Raw genomic sequence first — 16,712 nt, 5'->3', positions numbered from 1 at the left:
GAGGCTATTCCAAAAGATATAGCACCAATAGCCCTAAGCATCAAAACAACAGTGACACCCCAAGTGATATCAGCCACAGTCGAATTCAAACTGACTGCGATTTCAGGTAAAGCAACAGACACGCAGAAAAAGTCCATGGCGTCCAAGACCCAGCCAAACCATCCCAACCCATAGTAATTCCAATCTCTCAATGTCATTTCTCTCAAGGCGGGAATAGGATTCATGAGCTCATACCATCTCTTGTCTTGATGGTAAACTGGCAAGTCAAACAAAGTCGTGAGTCGTGTAGCGAAATAGTTTTTAATGACAGGGAGGGTCAACGTGGGCTTTTCGTTAAAGATGTCATCATCCACTGACATCAGATCATCGTCAGAGGAGTAATGAGATATCTGCTCAATCTCAGGTTTTTGGTTCTTGGGAGACGAAGACATATCGAATAATTAGGTATAACAAATGGGAAACTAAAACACCATCACAATGATGAACATTTGTGAAGCGACGTATGGATATAAATATATTCTTCTTCCAAGACCATAGAATGGCGCTATCTCAGCTATCCTCTTCATCCCCTCCACCCCCCTTCCCATTGCTGTTTCACTTATCATGTTTATCCTTTTGCGGTGTCTTGCCTTGCAAATGAATGTGGGGAAACTTTCACATCCATATAATGCTCATACTATTTGCAACCAAAATGTTCTTTTCCTTCGATGGATTGAGTTCTAAAAATTTACCCCAAAATGACTCTTTTTTCCGTTGTCTTTTGAGCTTTTCTATCTTTGCAAAGAGATTTGCGGTTTTTGTGGAGACTCAATTGGCGCCCTTACATATTTGAAGGCTTGTGTCCATTCGGCCATCATCTGCAAGAGCATTACTCAAATGGAGCCCTCTTCATACATCAAAGCTTTCAAGCAGCAACACCTCAATTGCAATACACAACGTGGCGGTTCTCTGGCAACAGCGATTGCCGGCCACTAGCGGAGTTCGTGGCGAATCGGACTGGGGTAATTATAGTTTGTTTTTGTTTTTGTTTTTGGTTCTGGTTTTGGTTTTGGTTTTGATTTCATTATTCTTTTTTGTCCTCTTAATTTTCTTGGCGGTGAAGAAACGGGACGGATACTCTCCCCTCATCTTCAAACACTTTCTTCTATGTGATACGACTACGACATGTACACGTGTCGTTTAACTCACGAGAGCTTTCCTTCACGGCAACAACAGGAATGGGGTATGGGGTATGGACTGTGAAATTAGCTCCAATTATGCTCTGTCAGCATTTCCCTCAATTCAGCTGGGAATCAATTTCAAAGATAAAAATATCCACAGATATTATGATACAGAAACACAAGGTGTAGTTTGCATTGACATTTCGTAAATAGATAAGAACTGATAGAAGAAGGAGGAGGAGGGGAAGAAGACGGAAGGGAAGAAGACGGAAGGGAAGGAGACGGAGGGGAAGGAGACGGAGGGGAAGGAGGAGTCAACCTGGCGGTTACCCACGGTTACCATTTTTTTGCTTGTGGAGTAGAGATTTCAGTTTTGCTTAGTCCTCGATAGATTACTATTTTTTATTTCGATATCTACTCCGTTTGTCCTAATGGTACCTGCATCAGTAATAATTTCCAAATTCCACATAAGAGTACTCCGCAGTTCAAAATTCCCCTCATGGTGAGGCTGATTTTCATAACAACCATATCCAATCAACGAGCATTTCTTGTGTGAATGTGGCTCAACACTACGACATGAATTATAGTCTCTGCTTCGACCTCCAAGAAGTATTTCCCAAAATGACTCCAACATCTCACAATTGTCTTCAGCTCTGTCTAGCTTGCCCCCAAGTATGCGGGAACCACAGTTCCGCATTCTTTAGCGTTGGCGCTTATCATTTTCAGTTTCAATTTTTTTGCAGCCTACTCAAGAAAGATGAAAATCCACGATGATTTTGTAGGTTTACTTCCAAAGTTCAATCTTTTAGTGAATCATCAATCGAGCACAGTCTCTTTAACCCAGTGCTTTGGTATACCCAAGGAATTTTGAGAAAAAAAAAACACGACTAGTATTAAAGGCTATTCCCTGTTACAACAAAATGTAAAAAGTATTACACACCTCAGCACAAAAAAAAAAAAATGAGTGTCACCAACAAGAAGAGAACAAACAAAAAATTAGCTTCTCATCAACGACCCACCACACATCCACCCTATACACCCACCGCACCACTACAAATCAATGTCAGCAGGAATCCCAGTACGACTACTAAACGAAGCCCAGGGCCACATCATCACCATTGAACTCACCAACGGCGACACCTACCGAGGAAAACTTCTCGAAAACGAAGACAATATGAACTCGTCCCTCTTTGACGTAACAATCACAAATGGACGTAATGGCACTTCAAAACATATGGACCAGGTATTTGTTAGAGGCAGTATGATCAGGTTCGTGTCGGTGCCTGATATCTTGAGACATGCGCCTATGTTTTACATGAAGCCTGGTGATAAGCCCAAGCCTCCTATCCGAGGACCACCTAGGAAACGAAGAAAGTATTGAGTGGGGGGAGGGGGGGGACAGAAAGTGGACCAGAGGGAGAGATAGAAAGATCGAATGAAGAGGATCAGGTCATGGCAGCTATTCATTGCTGTTGTTAACTGCAAATAAACCAAAGTAATGCTGTTTTATAATATCTATAACAAAAGATCAAATACAAAAAGGAGGTGTTGAGACAATCGCACAACCTCACCTAGTCTCCATTAACATAACTCTCTACGTCATTGTAACCAACTCTTCGGCTGATGTTGGATGGATAGCAACACAATTATCAAAATCCTTCTTTGTAGCACCCATCTTGATAGCAACGCCAAACCCTTGCAAAATCTCTCCACTATTGTCACCAACAATGTGCAATCCCACAACTTTTTCCTCAGGACCAGCACAAACAATTCTATACGCAGTAGGAGCCTTGTCCTTATCACTATCCATCATGGCGTAATACATGGCATTGAATTTCGAATTGTAGATCTTCACATTGGACTCTCCGTATTTGTCAATTGCTTGTTTCGAAGTGAGTCCAATTGAGCCTGCTTCCGGATGTGAAAAGATGGCGGAGGGAATATTGTTGTAATCCAAGTGGTCATCCTTAAACTGATCTCCTCCGAACAAACGATTCGACAATCTACGTCCAGCTGCAATTGCCACGGGTGTCAACTCAGCCTCATCGATCAAGTCACCAAGTGAAAAGATCTTGGGGTTAGTGGTAACTTGATACTTATCAACGACAACTTTTAAATTTGAATCGAGCTTGACACCAACTTTATCCAACCCATACCCAGCCAATGATTTCCTTCCAACTGTCCAAACCAATTCATCAACTTCCAAAACTGACCCATTGCCCAATGTCACCTTTTTGGTACCATTCTTTTCACCTTCAACTTTGACTACCCCACCACTCTGTTTAATAATATTGATGCCCAATTTGTCAGTATAGTAATCAGTAATTGTATTTTGAATAATATCATCAAATGAACGCAACACAGTATCACCACGAATCACAAAATCCACATGGGTGCCCAACGCATTGAAAACTCCAGATAATTCAACTCCAATATATCCTGCTCCAACAATAGCCACTCGTTTGGGCTGGTGCTCCAATGCGAAAAACCCATCGGATGTGATACCCAAGTCGGACCCTTCCACTTTTGGTGGCACAATGGGTGTACCCCCAGTAGCAAGAAGAATCTTGTCACCAGAAAACACCAATTTGTCACCCTTCTTGTACTCTTTCCCATCAGCCTCAGCCTCTGCTTCTTCTAAGAATGGCAATTTCTGATCTCCAGTTAATGTAACTTCAACATCACCCAGTTCATTAACAAACTGAGCAAATCCAAACACATAATCAACCTTTTCCCGTTTCAAATTGTTCTCATAAATCCCATTCAATCGATGCACATAAGCATCCCTCTTCAGCTTGAACCCAGCCCAATCAAAATCACCCCATTGGGTCAGTTGTGGCTCCTTGCTCAACTTGTAAGGATACAAATCATGCTTCTTGTGGGCCAAGTCTGCAGCATACCACATGACCTTCTTGGGAACGCACCCGACATTGACACATGTGCCTCCCAATTTGTTCAATTTGGCTTCGATAAGCAAGACTTTGGCGCCATATTTGGCGGCTCTACGTGCGCTTGCAACACCTCCGGATCCACCACCAATGACCAAATAGTCAAAGTTTTTCAATGGAGAAGAAGAAGAAGTGGGTGTAGGAGCCATTTTGGTGATTGATGTTGATAATTGTCTATTCAATTGAGATAATCTTTGAGTTGATGATGTGAGAATATGTTTGTTTAGCATAACCTTGGAGGGAAGAGAAGGGAGTTTATATATAAAAGCCGCTCTCTTTGCTAAAACTGTGTATTGTTGGTGATTACAAATGAAATTTTCTGTTTATTTTTTGGCTCCGCGGCAATAGAAGAATTATTTATTGCTTATTTGATCTAGACCTAAACCGAGACAACAGTGTATAGCAGTAGATTACAAGTACAGTTCACATGTACACATATATACATTACAGTGCTACTAATACTGTAGTTCACCACTTTCTTCTCTTTCTTTCTTGCAAATTGCTTTCAAATGAGACAACCCTAACTGATACAATTCCTCATTTCGATCCAGCGCCATGTCAACATCATCATCATCATCATCATCATCGTCCGCACGCACCGCATCCGCACTAGCCTCATGAAACTCAAACTTGCTAATCAAGTCAGGCACTGTTATCTTGTAACTTGGGGGTTGCTCGCCATTGTCTCCATCGCACAACACATACAGCTGTTTCTTTCTCAGTATCAAGGTTCTAAACTCCTCCATTGATGCTTGAAACCAAGTATCTTCCTCCAACAAATTGGTAATCTCCTCATTGTCTTCATTCAACACTTTGTGGATATTAAAAGAATGATCCAAAGCAGAATACTCCGAATTGTTCGTCATGTACTCACCAATGAGCATATTGCTATCACCAAAAATCTTTTCCAACACATCCTTCTTTTGTGATACTTGCACCTGACGACGAATAGCTAGTGCATGTGACTTCATGAAATATCGTTCTTGTTTCGACATTAGCTTCCTCTTGTGGTCGAGTAATAATCTCTTTTCTTCATCTTCACTCAATTGTGCATGCGTCGGCTGTTTCAATAACAATTGTAATTCTCCTCTAGTATACCCAGGAATTGAACGTATTGGAAGACATTTCTCTTCTTCTCCTCCTGTATCGTCCTCCTCTTCTTCTTCTTGTTCTTCTTCTTCACTATCTGAGGTGTCGTTACCAAATATTACTTTTCTCGCATAATAAGCAGCATCATGAGTAACTTTTTGTGGAGGTTCTTGTTGTGCATGAGAGCGAGATTGCTTTGGTCGTAACAGCTGACGCTGTTGTTCTTCTTGCTTTTGTTGCACAGTTGTATTAGAGCTTGGATGTAGCTGTTTGTGAGACTGATGTATATTCAAAAGCTTGTTTTTGATCAACTGCCCATTTCTTGATATTCGACCATTCTTTTCAATTCCTTTCTGCTTGCTGTCATTTCGAGGGTGGATATCTCGCTTTGGGTGTAACTGAGTTTGGTTGTGACTACTGTCTTGTGGTTGTTGTTGTTGCTGCTGCTGCTGCTGTCGTTGATACTTTCGAATATTGTTGCTTGGCGTACTCAATATCGAAGAAGACGAGCTGACAGTTCTATTGAAAGAAAGGCTATTTGCTAATGAGTCAATTACATCGTTTGAAAAGACTCTACTTTGATGATGAGTGTGCTGTTGCTGTGGTGGTGGTGGCGGTGGTGGTGGTTGATTTGGTTGTGTTGTGTTGTTTGTATTGTTGTATTGCTGATTATTAGATTGTTGCTGCAGGTTAAATTTCGGTAGATAATTGTACTTGGAAGAAGTTGTAGTTGAAATAGTGCCACCAGCTGGTGGTGGTGCAATGCTACTACTCTTGGTAGATGTATTCATTGAAATATTGATGAGTTTACTGCAGTGTAGTTTGAGATTTGTTGATGATGTTTATCTAATAAATGTATATGAGCTTATGTTCCTGTGCTTTTGTTTTCGTTTTTGTTTTTGCTGTTTCGGTTTTCGTGGTTTTGGTTACAATTACAACAACCTATGTACAACATCTATACATATACGTTACAGATTTACGCCGCATTCGTATTACTGCAGCAACAACTAAGACATATATAAATATATATATATGTATATATATATCTACGTGAAAGAGAAGTAGACAGTAGGTAGTTAACTCCTTTTCACTGGAGCTCAAGAACTGGTTTATGTCTATAGAGAATGACGACGTTCCTCTTCCCATTCCTAATTCGGTTAAAATCATTATGCATTAACGCCCGAGACATGCGTCGAAGGTAAGAACATTACTCTGCGTGGTTCAACCAATCTCAACATCTGTCCAAGTATGCTATCTAGGTATAAGGTCTTACTTGTTTTGAAGTAGTAGATAGTTTACACCAAAACAAAAGTGACAAGGATAGCATTCAAAATAGTGTATACTATTGCAGTTAATAGCTTATTATCATTAACTGCTGGCTAACATTGAGCGTAAACACAAACAAAACAAAACAAAACAAAACAAAACAAAACAGGAGATTGCCGCATTATTTACCTAATTGGGAAATATAATTGAGATAACGGTTGTTAGGGCTGTAGCCCTGTTTAGAGCTTGTATTACCTGTTGCTACCAGTTGTGTTTTAGAGTGCTACCGAATCCACTCTCGTTTTTCTGTGCTCACACACACGACCTTCTCGTTCTTCATTACTACTGCTACTACTACTGTGCTAACAATTTTGTTGTTAATTGGTAGCAGTGGTTGTAAGAGCAGAGAGACACACTATTTGCGCGAGAACAAAATTTTCTCTCAATACTGAAAAATTTATCAAACCCAAAAAATCATTTCTAAACCCAATCTAATTGAAGACTTCAGCAAACAACCACCATGGCAACTGAATTGACTGTTCAATCTGAAAGAGCTTTCCAAAAGGTTTGTACTTTTCTATCACCAAATAGAGTACAAGACTAAAAGACCACAAGGTGGGAAGTTAGTGGAGGAAGGAGATATACAATACAGAAGGAAGATCCATTTACTATCCAGCAATCTACATGACCATACCAATATTACGAGAGCTAATGTTAGATTATACATTCCACGAATAAGGAGTCACATATATGCTGACCATGGCCCAGTCCATATTTCAAACCCGTGACAGAGAATATCACACGAGTGAAGTACACCCAGATTATACAATCATAGCCTATCTTCCTAGCCTCAATGTCGTCCCTTCCTAACACTCCTTGCTACACGTGTCTTTTGTCAACGTCTACGTCAATATAAATACTAACTTTTCTTCTCTCCTATTATAGCAACAACACATCTTCACCAACCCAAAGGCCAAGGCCAACAGAAAAGCCAAGAGATGGTATAAAGATGTCGGATTAGGTTTCAAGACCCCATCCGCCGCCATCAAAGGCTCATACATTGACAAGAAATGTCCTTTTGTCGGAACCGTTTCCATCAGAGGTAAGATTTTGTCCGGAACTGTTGTCTCCACCAAGATGCACAGAACCATCATTATCAGAAGAGATTACTTGCACTATGTCCCAAAATATAACAGATACGAAAAGAGACACAAGAATGTTGCTGCTCACGTTTCACCAGCTTTCAGAGTCTCTGAAGGTGATGTTGTCACTGTTGGTCAATGTAGACCAATTTCCAAAACTGTTAGATTCAATGTTTTGAAAGTTACTGCTTCAGTTTCCAAATCAAAGTCTTTTACTAAGTTTTAAAGAGAGAGCGCGGAACCAAATGAGGTGGAGACTATTATTGTGGAGTAGTTGATAAATGTGTATATTCTTTTAATGTTACATTAGTTTTGAAAAAGGAGGTTTTCATTGTATCAAACTAACTACTGTTGCGTAGGAGAGATATCTACTGATTTAGAGAGTGTTAACTCTGTACGCCGCTTCTTTATACCCGTCAATAACTCGTGTATCAATTGTATAAAACTAAATGTGTCATCACTTACACATATTTATATATATAATTAATCTATGTACCCAACGTTACGCATTAGACGGAGTATCCTTCTTACTAACCTGTAACCTCCCCTGGCCCCAATCAGTCAACAACTTTATAACCTGGTTCTTTTGATGATACTCGGCAAAGTCATCAGACCCGCCCCTACTCTCAAACGACGAGCCCACAAGCACATTAGGAACAGTACGTCTACCCAGCTTCTCATAAAGATAAGTCTGCAACTCGTCGCCATGCTCGTGTAAATCCAACTCAACTACATTGGGCGTGGGGGTGATTTCATACTTGTCCAATAATAAACTCTTTAATTTCTTGGAGTAGGGGCAATAACTCTTGGAGAAAATCGTCATTGGTGAAAGAGCTCGGATTTTTATTAGTTCAGCTTGTGGGTCATACTCTCCCTTTTCGTTGGTGGTTACATCGGCCGATCCGGACCCAGCGCCTGACCCAGCACCTGACCCAGAACCCGATACACCATTTCCATTTCCATTGACATTTTTTCCACTTTTCGCCACTCCTCCGCCTGCTACTGCTCCATTTTCCTTATTTCTATTCTGTCCCTCCTCACCACTTGGCTTCTTCTTGACCCCTTCTTCACTCTTATCCTTAGAAATCTCCTGATTGATAGCATCGTCAGTCTTTTCGTCATTATTCAGATCAACAATGTTGTTAGAAACAACAACAGGATTCACCCCTCCATTGCCACCACTTTTACCGCCTGCACCACCTTCGCCTCCTTTTCCTGACCCTGCTGCTGCTTGTACTGCACCATTGTTAGACTTGGCCCGATGCTTATTGGCAATTTCGTCCGAAGCTTGCGCGAATACCAATGATGCTGCATTACGGCCAGTTTGGTGTAGTACAACAATCAAAATGACAACAAGTGCCGTCAAGCCAATAACTCGTAAATGTCTAACGCCAGCCATAGAAGTGGGGGTATTGTGTGAGATTGTATTAGAAGTGTTTTGTAGTAACAGTTACTCTTGTTGTTGTAAGTGGAAAAACGTGTACGTGTGTAGATGTTGACGTAGATGAGTAATGTATAGTGTGGGGGTAGGGGAGGGTGTGGATTGTATTTGTGAAGACGCCTCCAGTGTTTCTTCTGTAACTTAATGTATCTCTGAGTTTAGTGAAAGATCCAATTATTAATGATATCGAGTCCAATATCAACTAGTAAACTCTTCTCTGTTGTTAATTTGATATGCTGATACTCTTTGATACTGACTGGTAGAGAGAAACCTTCAACAATAAAATGCGACAAAAGAAAATTCTTCTCCTTTCATTTTCCACTTCGCGTATTTAACAAAGTATATTGTCACACCAATTCTATGTATTTGTGTCATGAATTAGAGACCCTTTTTTAGTAAAGCCACCAGAATTACATTCGTACATATGTAAACGTCGACAATAAAAGAGCTGTTATTTAGTTATTTAGATAAGCTGCCTCACTTTTACACTAGTCGATATTCATCATCCTCTCCAGCAATATATCTTGTAACAAGTTTGACAAAATTTGGGTACAGTCGCCACATCTCCAAAGTCGTCACCACTAGAAGCTCCACCACTCGTCAGCAACCCAAATCGTATTCTGTCAAACTCTCGTTTCAATATCAAACAATTCAAACAGACAGCATACAATGATGAGTTATAAAACGACGCCATCTGGAAACCATTCTCCATAATTGCTTCAATTTCACTCTCATTGTAACGTAGTTTGAAAGTGGAAAAGTTCAGTTGATGATGTGTGTAGTTTGAATTTGCCTGGTACATGATAATTGGCGGTAAATAATCTTCATATATAACTGCACCACCACTACCTCCACTACCATTGCTCTTCTTCATATCATTTAACTCAATGGTTTCAAAATCCTCAATTATATCACAGCCAAGGAAAATGGGTCTCAAGTTCAACCCTTGTTCAATCAATTCATCAGTAGTGGGAGCTTTAGGAAAAATGGATTTGATGATTGGCCGAAACGGCACCTCCTTCTCTCCGCTCAAGGTCGCTTCATTGGGAACTTTGCAAAAGGGAACCAACTGCGATGGCGAAGTCACCCTCACCCCATCAACATGTTTAAACCGCAAGCTGGTTTGCTGTAATACCGACCCATTGGGATAATTCAAATCCTCCCCACTCATATCATACGCCAAAATCAAATCGACTTTGCGACCTTTCCTAATCAATGCCTGGAAAGGCAAGTTTTGTCCATCATCACCACCATCAACAAGATACAACTCTCTGCTTTTGGAAAAACGACCCGTTTTACCGAATTTCCAAAACGGATTGGGTGAATAAACGGCATGGTCAGGATGCGATTGTATTTGAATGCCCATTGGATCGTCATACTCATTCGCCGTTTTGCTGATTCCAAAAAACTTCAATATGCTCTCGATTGAAGTCATCATGTCCAGCTGATTTTCGGTAAAGTAGTTGAATATATACTTGAAAATATGATTAAACAATGAAGATGAAGTGCCAGTCAAGAATCCAACATTATCAAACCCAGATTTACATAAACACGTTGCATTCGTGGTGGTTGCTGTTGCATTTGCAGCTGCACATGAACTACCATTTTCGAAATACAGTCCCAAATACTCAATTTCAACAAAAGCATCAACCGAACTATCCCAGGACCCAAATTCAAAAGGGGTGATTTCAAAGATGGAACTATGCAAACTCGAGATCTTCTGCAATGGGTCATTACTGGAAATAGCGTTATCCATTGGATCTTTAGCTATAGCACCGATGATGGGGAAGGGCTCATCATTCTCCTTAAACACGGCAGAGTTTTCAACAACCGCAGTCATTGTCACTCCCGGTGTTCTCGCAGTAGCAGTAAATAATTTGTGGGCCAATGCTCGACCCCAATAGTCAGTCAACCCAACCACGAATCCTGCTCTTCTCTTATCTCTAACTTCAACCAACAACTCCTTATAAAACTTCAAATATTCCAATGCGCCCTTTTCCTTCAATGATGGCGTCAACTGTGTTCCAGTTGAGTTCTTCTTGTCAAACCACAACGTTGCCCAATTCGCCAACGGCATACCCTTTCTAGATCTCCCAAATAACTTCAACAACCCCAACCCCTGCTTCGTCTTGCGCTTACTCGGTTTCGCGTCCTTGTTTTGTTTCCGTATATTACCATTCACATCAGGCATACCCTCTAGTAAACTCTGCTTCAAATTCCATCCAGTTGCCACACCACTGCGTGCTACTTTACTAATTCGCGGCCAATCATTGACAAATTGTGACATTACCAACCATGCACCACCGCTTATCCCCGCAATATATGACGACGCTTGTAAAATCCCACTAACGTGAGTCAAATTGTTGACTTCTCGAGCATCCAACGCCGTCAATATTCCACCTCCTGATAACATTGATCGGTATCCACCGCCTGAAATTGCAATCGCGATTATAGTGGATGATGACTTTGAGTTCCAGAATGCTTCAATATCAAAATTAGGTATTTCATTCTTGTAAAGTAGCGATTTCAATTGTGCTTCAGTTTTGATGTTGCGTTTTCGTATATATTCCTCCTCTTTTGCACATATCGTCTGAAAAAGTTAGTATCAGACTTGAGGCAACTTCAAAGTGATTCATGTTTTCTATCTTTGCAACTTACGTCATTAGCTTTGCGAACTAGGTCGTGACCAGGGCACTCGACATCATAAGGAGCATACGATAAATTCCAGATTTGGGTTGAGGCAATAGCGTTTTGCTTCGTGGACGTATCAAAAGTTGAGTTTAGAGAATACCGATTTGAAAACACCAAGTAAGCGTAAGCACATGAGAGTAAGTGGAATATGATCCTTCTAGCATTCATGTTTGCATTTGGTGATAGCTTGCTTCACATAGTCAAGTTCAAATTCTTTTGTAGCCACAAATAGCCACAAATAGCCACCAAAAAAGTTTCGTCTCTTTCCCTTCCGAGAAACATGTCAACAGAACTGTCCACTTCGAGGAAGCTATAACGTCGTTGGCTTTTGCTATTCCGTGTGGCACACTGAGAGTAGTCGGTGGTGGCCACATGCACTTCTTTCTTGCAACCACCAAACTTGTCTACGAAATTTTCTTTGTTAAAAGACGATCTCATACAGATCAACATTCTGCATTCTACACTCCAATGTACCCACACACACCCACACACACTCACACACTCACTCCTTGCCCCACTCCCTATCACTACATATCTCCCATCCTTTAATCTATCAAATTCTTTCTTTTACTAAACTGTTCCAGAAACAAAATTAAATATATCTAGCCACTATATACTAAGTCCTCTTCACTCTCGACTACGCAATGCAAGCTGTCATCTCATTTAGAAATCTTCATCATCTTCAGAGACATAAGCATCACCCAATTCCTTCTTCTTCTTCATTCTTTCCTTCTTCTTCTTACGCAATTCGGCAGAACTCAACTTAGTCTTCTTCTTAGCTGCAGCAATCTTGTTACCCATAGCATCGAATTTATCTTCTTCATCTTCCTTCTTCTCAATTCTTGGACCTGAACCTTGACCTTGGACCCAGTTGTGACCAGATGGGGTCATTCTACCATCCAAAACGGCCCAGACTTCTTCAGTCAAATCCTTGGTGAATTCAGCAGAGTGGGTGATGATAACAATACCACCTTCGAAAGCCTTCAAAGCCTTGGACAAAGCTCCCAAAGAGTCTCTATCCAAATAGTTGGTTGGTTCATCCAAAACAATCAAGTGGGGTCTTTGCCAAGTACAAGCAGCCAAGACCAACTTAACCTTTTGACCACCAGACAAACCTCTGATTCTAGAGTGGGTAACCAATTCAGCATCCAATCCCAACATGGCACAGTGCTCTTCGATTTCCTTTCTGGTCAATGGTCTGAATTGACCAGAAGCCAAAGCTTCCTTCATATCAACTTCAGCAACCAACTTGGCGTGGGTTTCCATCAATTCACCTCTTGGCAACCAAGTGTTGTCAACAGACATCATTGGAACCCATCTTTCATTCTTCATACCAACGTTTTCACCCAATGACCATGAAACTTCATACTCATAAGAGTTCTTAAACTTTCTTCTTGAGTGGATACCAACAACTCTTCTTGGAGTACCTTCAATCTTGAAAATCTTGTTCATGTTTTGTTCATCTTCTTCGTTGATTTGTCTTGAAGCTCTGTCCATGGTTTCTCTATCTTCACCAGTTTGGAATCTCCATTGGATATATTCAGATGGAGTCTTGTCCAAGTGGTTATCAATATGAGCAAAAGCGTGTTGCTTAATGTATGCGATACGACAGTTTTCGTGTACGTAAACTTCACCCTCGGTTGGCAACAATTCACCAGTCAAGACATTGATCAAAGTTGATTTACCAGCACCATTTGGACCAATGACGGCAATTCTCGATGACAATGAACATTGGAAGTTGATGTCTCTAATTTGTGGCTTGGAAGTACCTGGGTATTGGAAAGTCATGTTGGAAACCTTGACAATAGCCTTTTGTTTGGTCTTGACACCTTCCAAGAAACCTGGTTCTGGGAATTTGAATTCCAAATCAGAAGCTCCCAATTCATAGTATGATTGAGCTGATGGACACTTCTTAACGAATTCTGACAAGTTACCCTTGTATTTTCTCAATTTGAAACCTTCGTAGTGGATAATGTATTGACAGATCTTGTCCAAGAATCCAGAATCGTGGGAAACAATAATAGAGGTGATACCACATGTTTGCAAGTAGTTAACCAACCAAGCAACGTTAACGGTATCCAAATGGTTAGTTGGTTCATCCAACAACAAGATATCGGCATTCTTCAAGACGGCTCTAGCCAAAGCCAACTTCATCTTCCAACCACCAGACAATGATTGGATTGGCATCTTGATCATTTCATCAGAGAAACCGAATTCTCTCAACTTGTCTTCAACAACTTGTTCAGTCAAACCAACTTCACCGTCTTCGATAACGAATTGGGAAACAGTGGTTTCGGCGTGGGTACCATCAATATCGTGTTCAACGTAAACAGTCTTACATTCATCTTGACTTGGGAAACCTTCAACTTGACCGTTGGCAATAGCTCTCATCAAGGTGGATTTACCAGCACCGTTTGGACCACACAAACCATATCTTCTGTTTCTCTTTAATCTGAATTGGGTCTTGTTCAACAAGATCTTAGCACCATAAGCCAATGAGAACTCACAGTTACACAAGTCTTCACCTTCGTCTTCTTCATCTTCGAATGATGGTGGTTGTGGGATGTTGTCAATAGCTCTCTTTCTGTATTCCTCAATGATTTCCTTGGCTTCCTTTTCGTGCAAAAAGATAGTAGCAAATGGCAAAACGTTTTGCAACCAAGCTTCTGGTTGGATTTCTCTTTCATCTACCAAATCACCGGCAATAGCAGCAATATAGTTTTTGGCAACGTCAAATCTGTTGGCAATCTTCTTGTCAGCAACCAACTTGTCAAATTCACCCAAAGTGACTTCAACGTCACCAGCAGTGGAGATTTCTGGCAACTTGTCACCTTCACCAACGGCACCAACTCTTCTCAAAGTGTTGAGGGCTCTGTTGGTAACATCTCTGGCTTCTGGATCAGCCATGTTAGCAAAGTTGGACTTCAAAGCTGGCAACAATTTGTCCAAGAATGGAGCAACAACTTGTGGATCGTCAACCAACTTACACATGTTATCAACAATAACAGCTGCTTTACGCTTGATGGCAGTGTCTCTTTCAGCCAAACCTCTGGACAACAATGGAGCCATGATGGACAAAGTAGCAGTGGTAACTTCGGAAACAAAAGTAGTGGCACCCAACAAGTGAACGGTTTCTGGAACTTCTGTTGGCTTGGCAATACATTCAATCAATTTAGGAATAAACTTTTCGATATCCTTATTGTCAATGGTTTCGGTACATTTGGTCATGGTAGCAGTGGCAGCTTCCTTGACATCCTTCTTGGTATCCCACATAGTTTCGGACAAGACTGGAATCAATTCAGGCATTCTCAATGCAACTTGAGCTTTGGCAGTGTCAACCAATTGAGAAACAGCAGCCAAGATGGCAACTTTTTCAGTCCACTTGTTGGTGGCTTGCAAGTTGTCAACCAATTTTGGCAAAATGGCTTTGACTGCAGTTGGGGTGATGGCACCAGCAATGGCCAACAATGCAGCAGAAGCAGCAGTTTGGACATCCTTGCTCTTGTCACCAGCTCTGGTAGCAACTTCACCAACCAATTCAACAACATATGGCTCAACAGATGGAGTCAAGTTGTTTGGGGATGCAATGTGCTTGTAAGCATCCAAAGCAGCAACGGCAACCTTAGCATCCTTTGATTTGATTTCCTTCTTCAAATCACTGAAAAATTCAGCTGGAACATCGTGTTCAACAATTGAAGAGTTCAAAAAAGTGGCAATGTTGTTAGCAGCCGCATCCTTGTCGTCGGCAACTTGCAAGTTTTTCAACAACTCAGAAAGTACTTCTGTGGAGTATTTTGATTCCTTAGAAGCAGACATGATTTGATGATGATCCTCTGGTTAGGGTATACTGGGAAAAAAATCAAAAAATCAAGAAAAAAAAAAGGAAAGGAAAAGAAAGGGATTTTAAATGAAAGTGAAAATTTTTTTTTTTTTCTTTATAGAGGAGAAAGAGATGGATTGGATTAGGCGTTTAAGCTAAACTTAAAGTCATCGTTTACAAAACAAAAAAAAAAAAAAAAAAAGAAAAAAAAAAATTATGGAAATTTAATAATTAAAAAATTCTTTACTATCTATTATTAATTTGATCAATTGTAGAATTACAAGCATCTTAAGTGGTTTGGCACAAAGCAGTTTCATACGTTTTGTTGCAAACCATAGTAGTCAAAGTCTATAGTAATGGTTATGGAGGCAAGAGAAGCAGAAGGATTGTTTTTGTGATTTTACTCTACTGTAATGATAGCAAGTTACGGTCTACGTTAAACCAAACGGAGCTACCGGCAGCTAGTTTGATTAACGATTTGTCTATTACAATCCTGAAGGAAAAGTACTGGCTCCGTTGTATGTGCTATAGGCAGATTGAACACGTTTTCCATATCACTTCTTCTTTTCTTCCTTGCGCACGTGCTGAGAATCATTTTTCTGTGCAATGGCTATATGCAGTACAGTCTGCTCTCGGCATTGGTACACGCCTTGCTGAAATGTAGTCACGTGCAGCTCTTCAGAATGTTTTTTAGTTGGAGGATTTTGTAACCCCACTCAAAGCATTGACGCCTATTGTTCCCCCCCAAATTAGCAAGACGTGCATTTTGAAAGAAGTATGATGTATAAAGAGACTAACGATAGCCAACAAGACTTCCTATGTAGTAGTGGCTTTGCTAGCTTGGCTTTTGCAGCTCACTGGAGTCACTACCTTGAATCCAAATACGACACAATTTTGATACCATATTACATGGAGTCCTCAGGAATAATTCGTTATTTTGATGTAAAGTTTTACAGTTTCAGATAATTGATAGACCCCAGTTTACAGCATAGTTTGAAAGTCTATTTCTCTTCACAAGTGCCATACGCTGTACGCTTACACTAATTTCTTCTAAGTCTTCTAAATGTTTTTCCCACTCCAAAAAAAAAAAAAAAAAGAAACAAAAAAAGGGTTATGTTGCATTTCTACTTATAAAAATGAACTGTCTGGACTTAT

At 40.5% G+C, this 16,712-nt stretch overlaps 8 protein-coding genes across 8 annotated transcripts; 2 read left to right on the top strand and 6 right to left on the bottom strand. All coding sequences in view use genetic code 12, as the record gives it.

Moving 5' to 3' along the window:
• On the bottom strand, positions 1 to 431 carry KGF57_001647 (uncharacterized protein; the record flags this gene model as incomplete). Its single annotated transcript, XM_051750874.1, has 1 exon — positions 1 to 431. A coding segment is annotated over one exon (431 nt), but the record flags the coding sequence as incomplete, so codon positions are not given.
• A 1,789-nt stretch (positions 432 to 2,220) lies between these two features.
• SMD3 (mRNA splicing protein) lies at positions 2,221 to 2,541 on the top strand (the record flags this gene model as incomplete). Its single annotated transcript, XM_051750873.1, has 1 exon — positions 2,221 to 2,541. The coding sequence occupies one exon, from the start codon at positions 2,221 to 2,223 to the stop codon at positions 2,539 to 2,541; it is 321 nt and encodes a 106-aa protein (XP_051609895.1).
• A 213-nt stretch (positions 2,542 to 2,754) lies between these two features.
• On the bottom strand, positions 2,755 to 4,338 carry GLR1 (glutathione-disulfide reductase; the record flags this gene model as incomplete). Its single annotated transcript, XM_051750872.1, has 1 exon — positions 2,755 to 4,338. One exon carries the CDS (start codon positions 4,336 to 4,338, stop codon positions 2,755 to 2,757), a length of 1,584 nt encoding a protein of 527 aa, XP_051609894.1.
• A 225-nt stretch (positions 4,339 to 4,563) lies between these two features.
• On the bottom strand, positions 4,564 to 5,988 carry KGF57_001644 (uncharacterized protein; the record flags this gene model as incomplete). The annotated part of the gene is made up of 1 exon (XM_051750871.1): positions 4,564 to 5,988. The coding sequence occupies one exon, from the start codon at positions 5,986 to 5,988 to the stop codon at positions 4,564 to 4,566; it is 1,425 nt and encodes a 474-aa protein (XP_051609893.1).
• Positions 5,989 to 6,983: 995 nt separating this feature from the next.
• KGF57_001643 (40S ribosomal protein uS17) lies at positions 6,984 to 7,831 on the top strand (the record flags this gene model as incomplete). Its single annotated transcript, XM_051750870.1, has 2 exons — positions 6,984 to 7,028; positions 7,409 to 7,831. The coding sequence occupies 2 exons, from the start codon at positions 6,984 to 6,986 to the stop codon at positions 7,829 to 7,831; spliced, it is 468 nt and encodes a 155-aa protein (XP_051609892.1).
• A 276-nt stretch (positions 7,832 to 8,107) lies between these two features.
• KGF57_001642 (glutathione-disulfide reductase) lies at positions 8,108 to 9,004 on the bottom strand (the record flags this gene model as incomplete). The annotated part of the gene is made up of 1 exon (XM_051750869.1): positions 8,108 to 9,004. One exon carries the CDS (start codon positions 9,002 to 9,004, stop codon positions 8,108 to 8,110), a length of 897 nt encoding a protein of 298 aa, XP_051609891.1.
• A 544-nt stretch (positions 9,005 to 9,548) lies between these two features.
• On the bottom strand, positions 9,549 to 11,905 carry SPO1 (putative carboxylic ester hydrolase; the record flags this gene model as incomplete). Its single annotated transcript, XM_051750868.1, has 2 exons — positions 9,549 to 11,636; positions 11,705 to 11,905. 2 exons carry the CDS (start codon positions 11,903 to 11,905, stop codon positions 9,549 to 9,551), a joined length of 2,289 nt encoding a protein of 762 aa, XP_051609890.1.
• A 495-nt stretch (positions 11,906 to 12,400) lies between these two features.
• CEF3 (translation elongation factor EF-3) lies at positions 12,401 to 15,553 on the bottom strand (the record flags this gene model as incomplete). Its single annotated transcript, XM_051750867.1, has 1 exon — positions 12,401 to 15,553. One exon carries the CDS (start codon positions 15,551 to 15,553, stop codon positions 12,401 to 12,403), a length of 3,153 nt encoding a protein of 1,050 aa, XP_051609889.1.
• Positions 15,554 to 16,712: the final 1,159 nt, after the last annotated feature.

Source organism: Candida theae, assembly GCF_024610275.1.
Source record: "Candida theae strain CBS 12239 chromosome Unknown scaffold40, whole genome shotgun sequence".
NCBI lineage: Eukaryota > Fungi > Ascomycota > Pichiomycetes > Serinales > Debaryomycetaceae > Lodderomyces > Lodderomyces theae.
The sequence above is the reverse complement of the archived record's forward strand: the minus strand, read 5'-3'. Positions and strand labels throughout refer to the sequence as shown.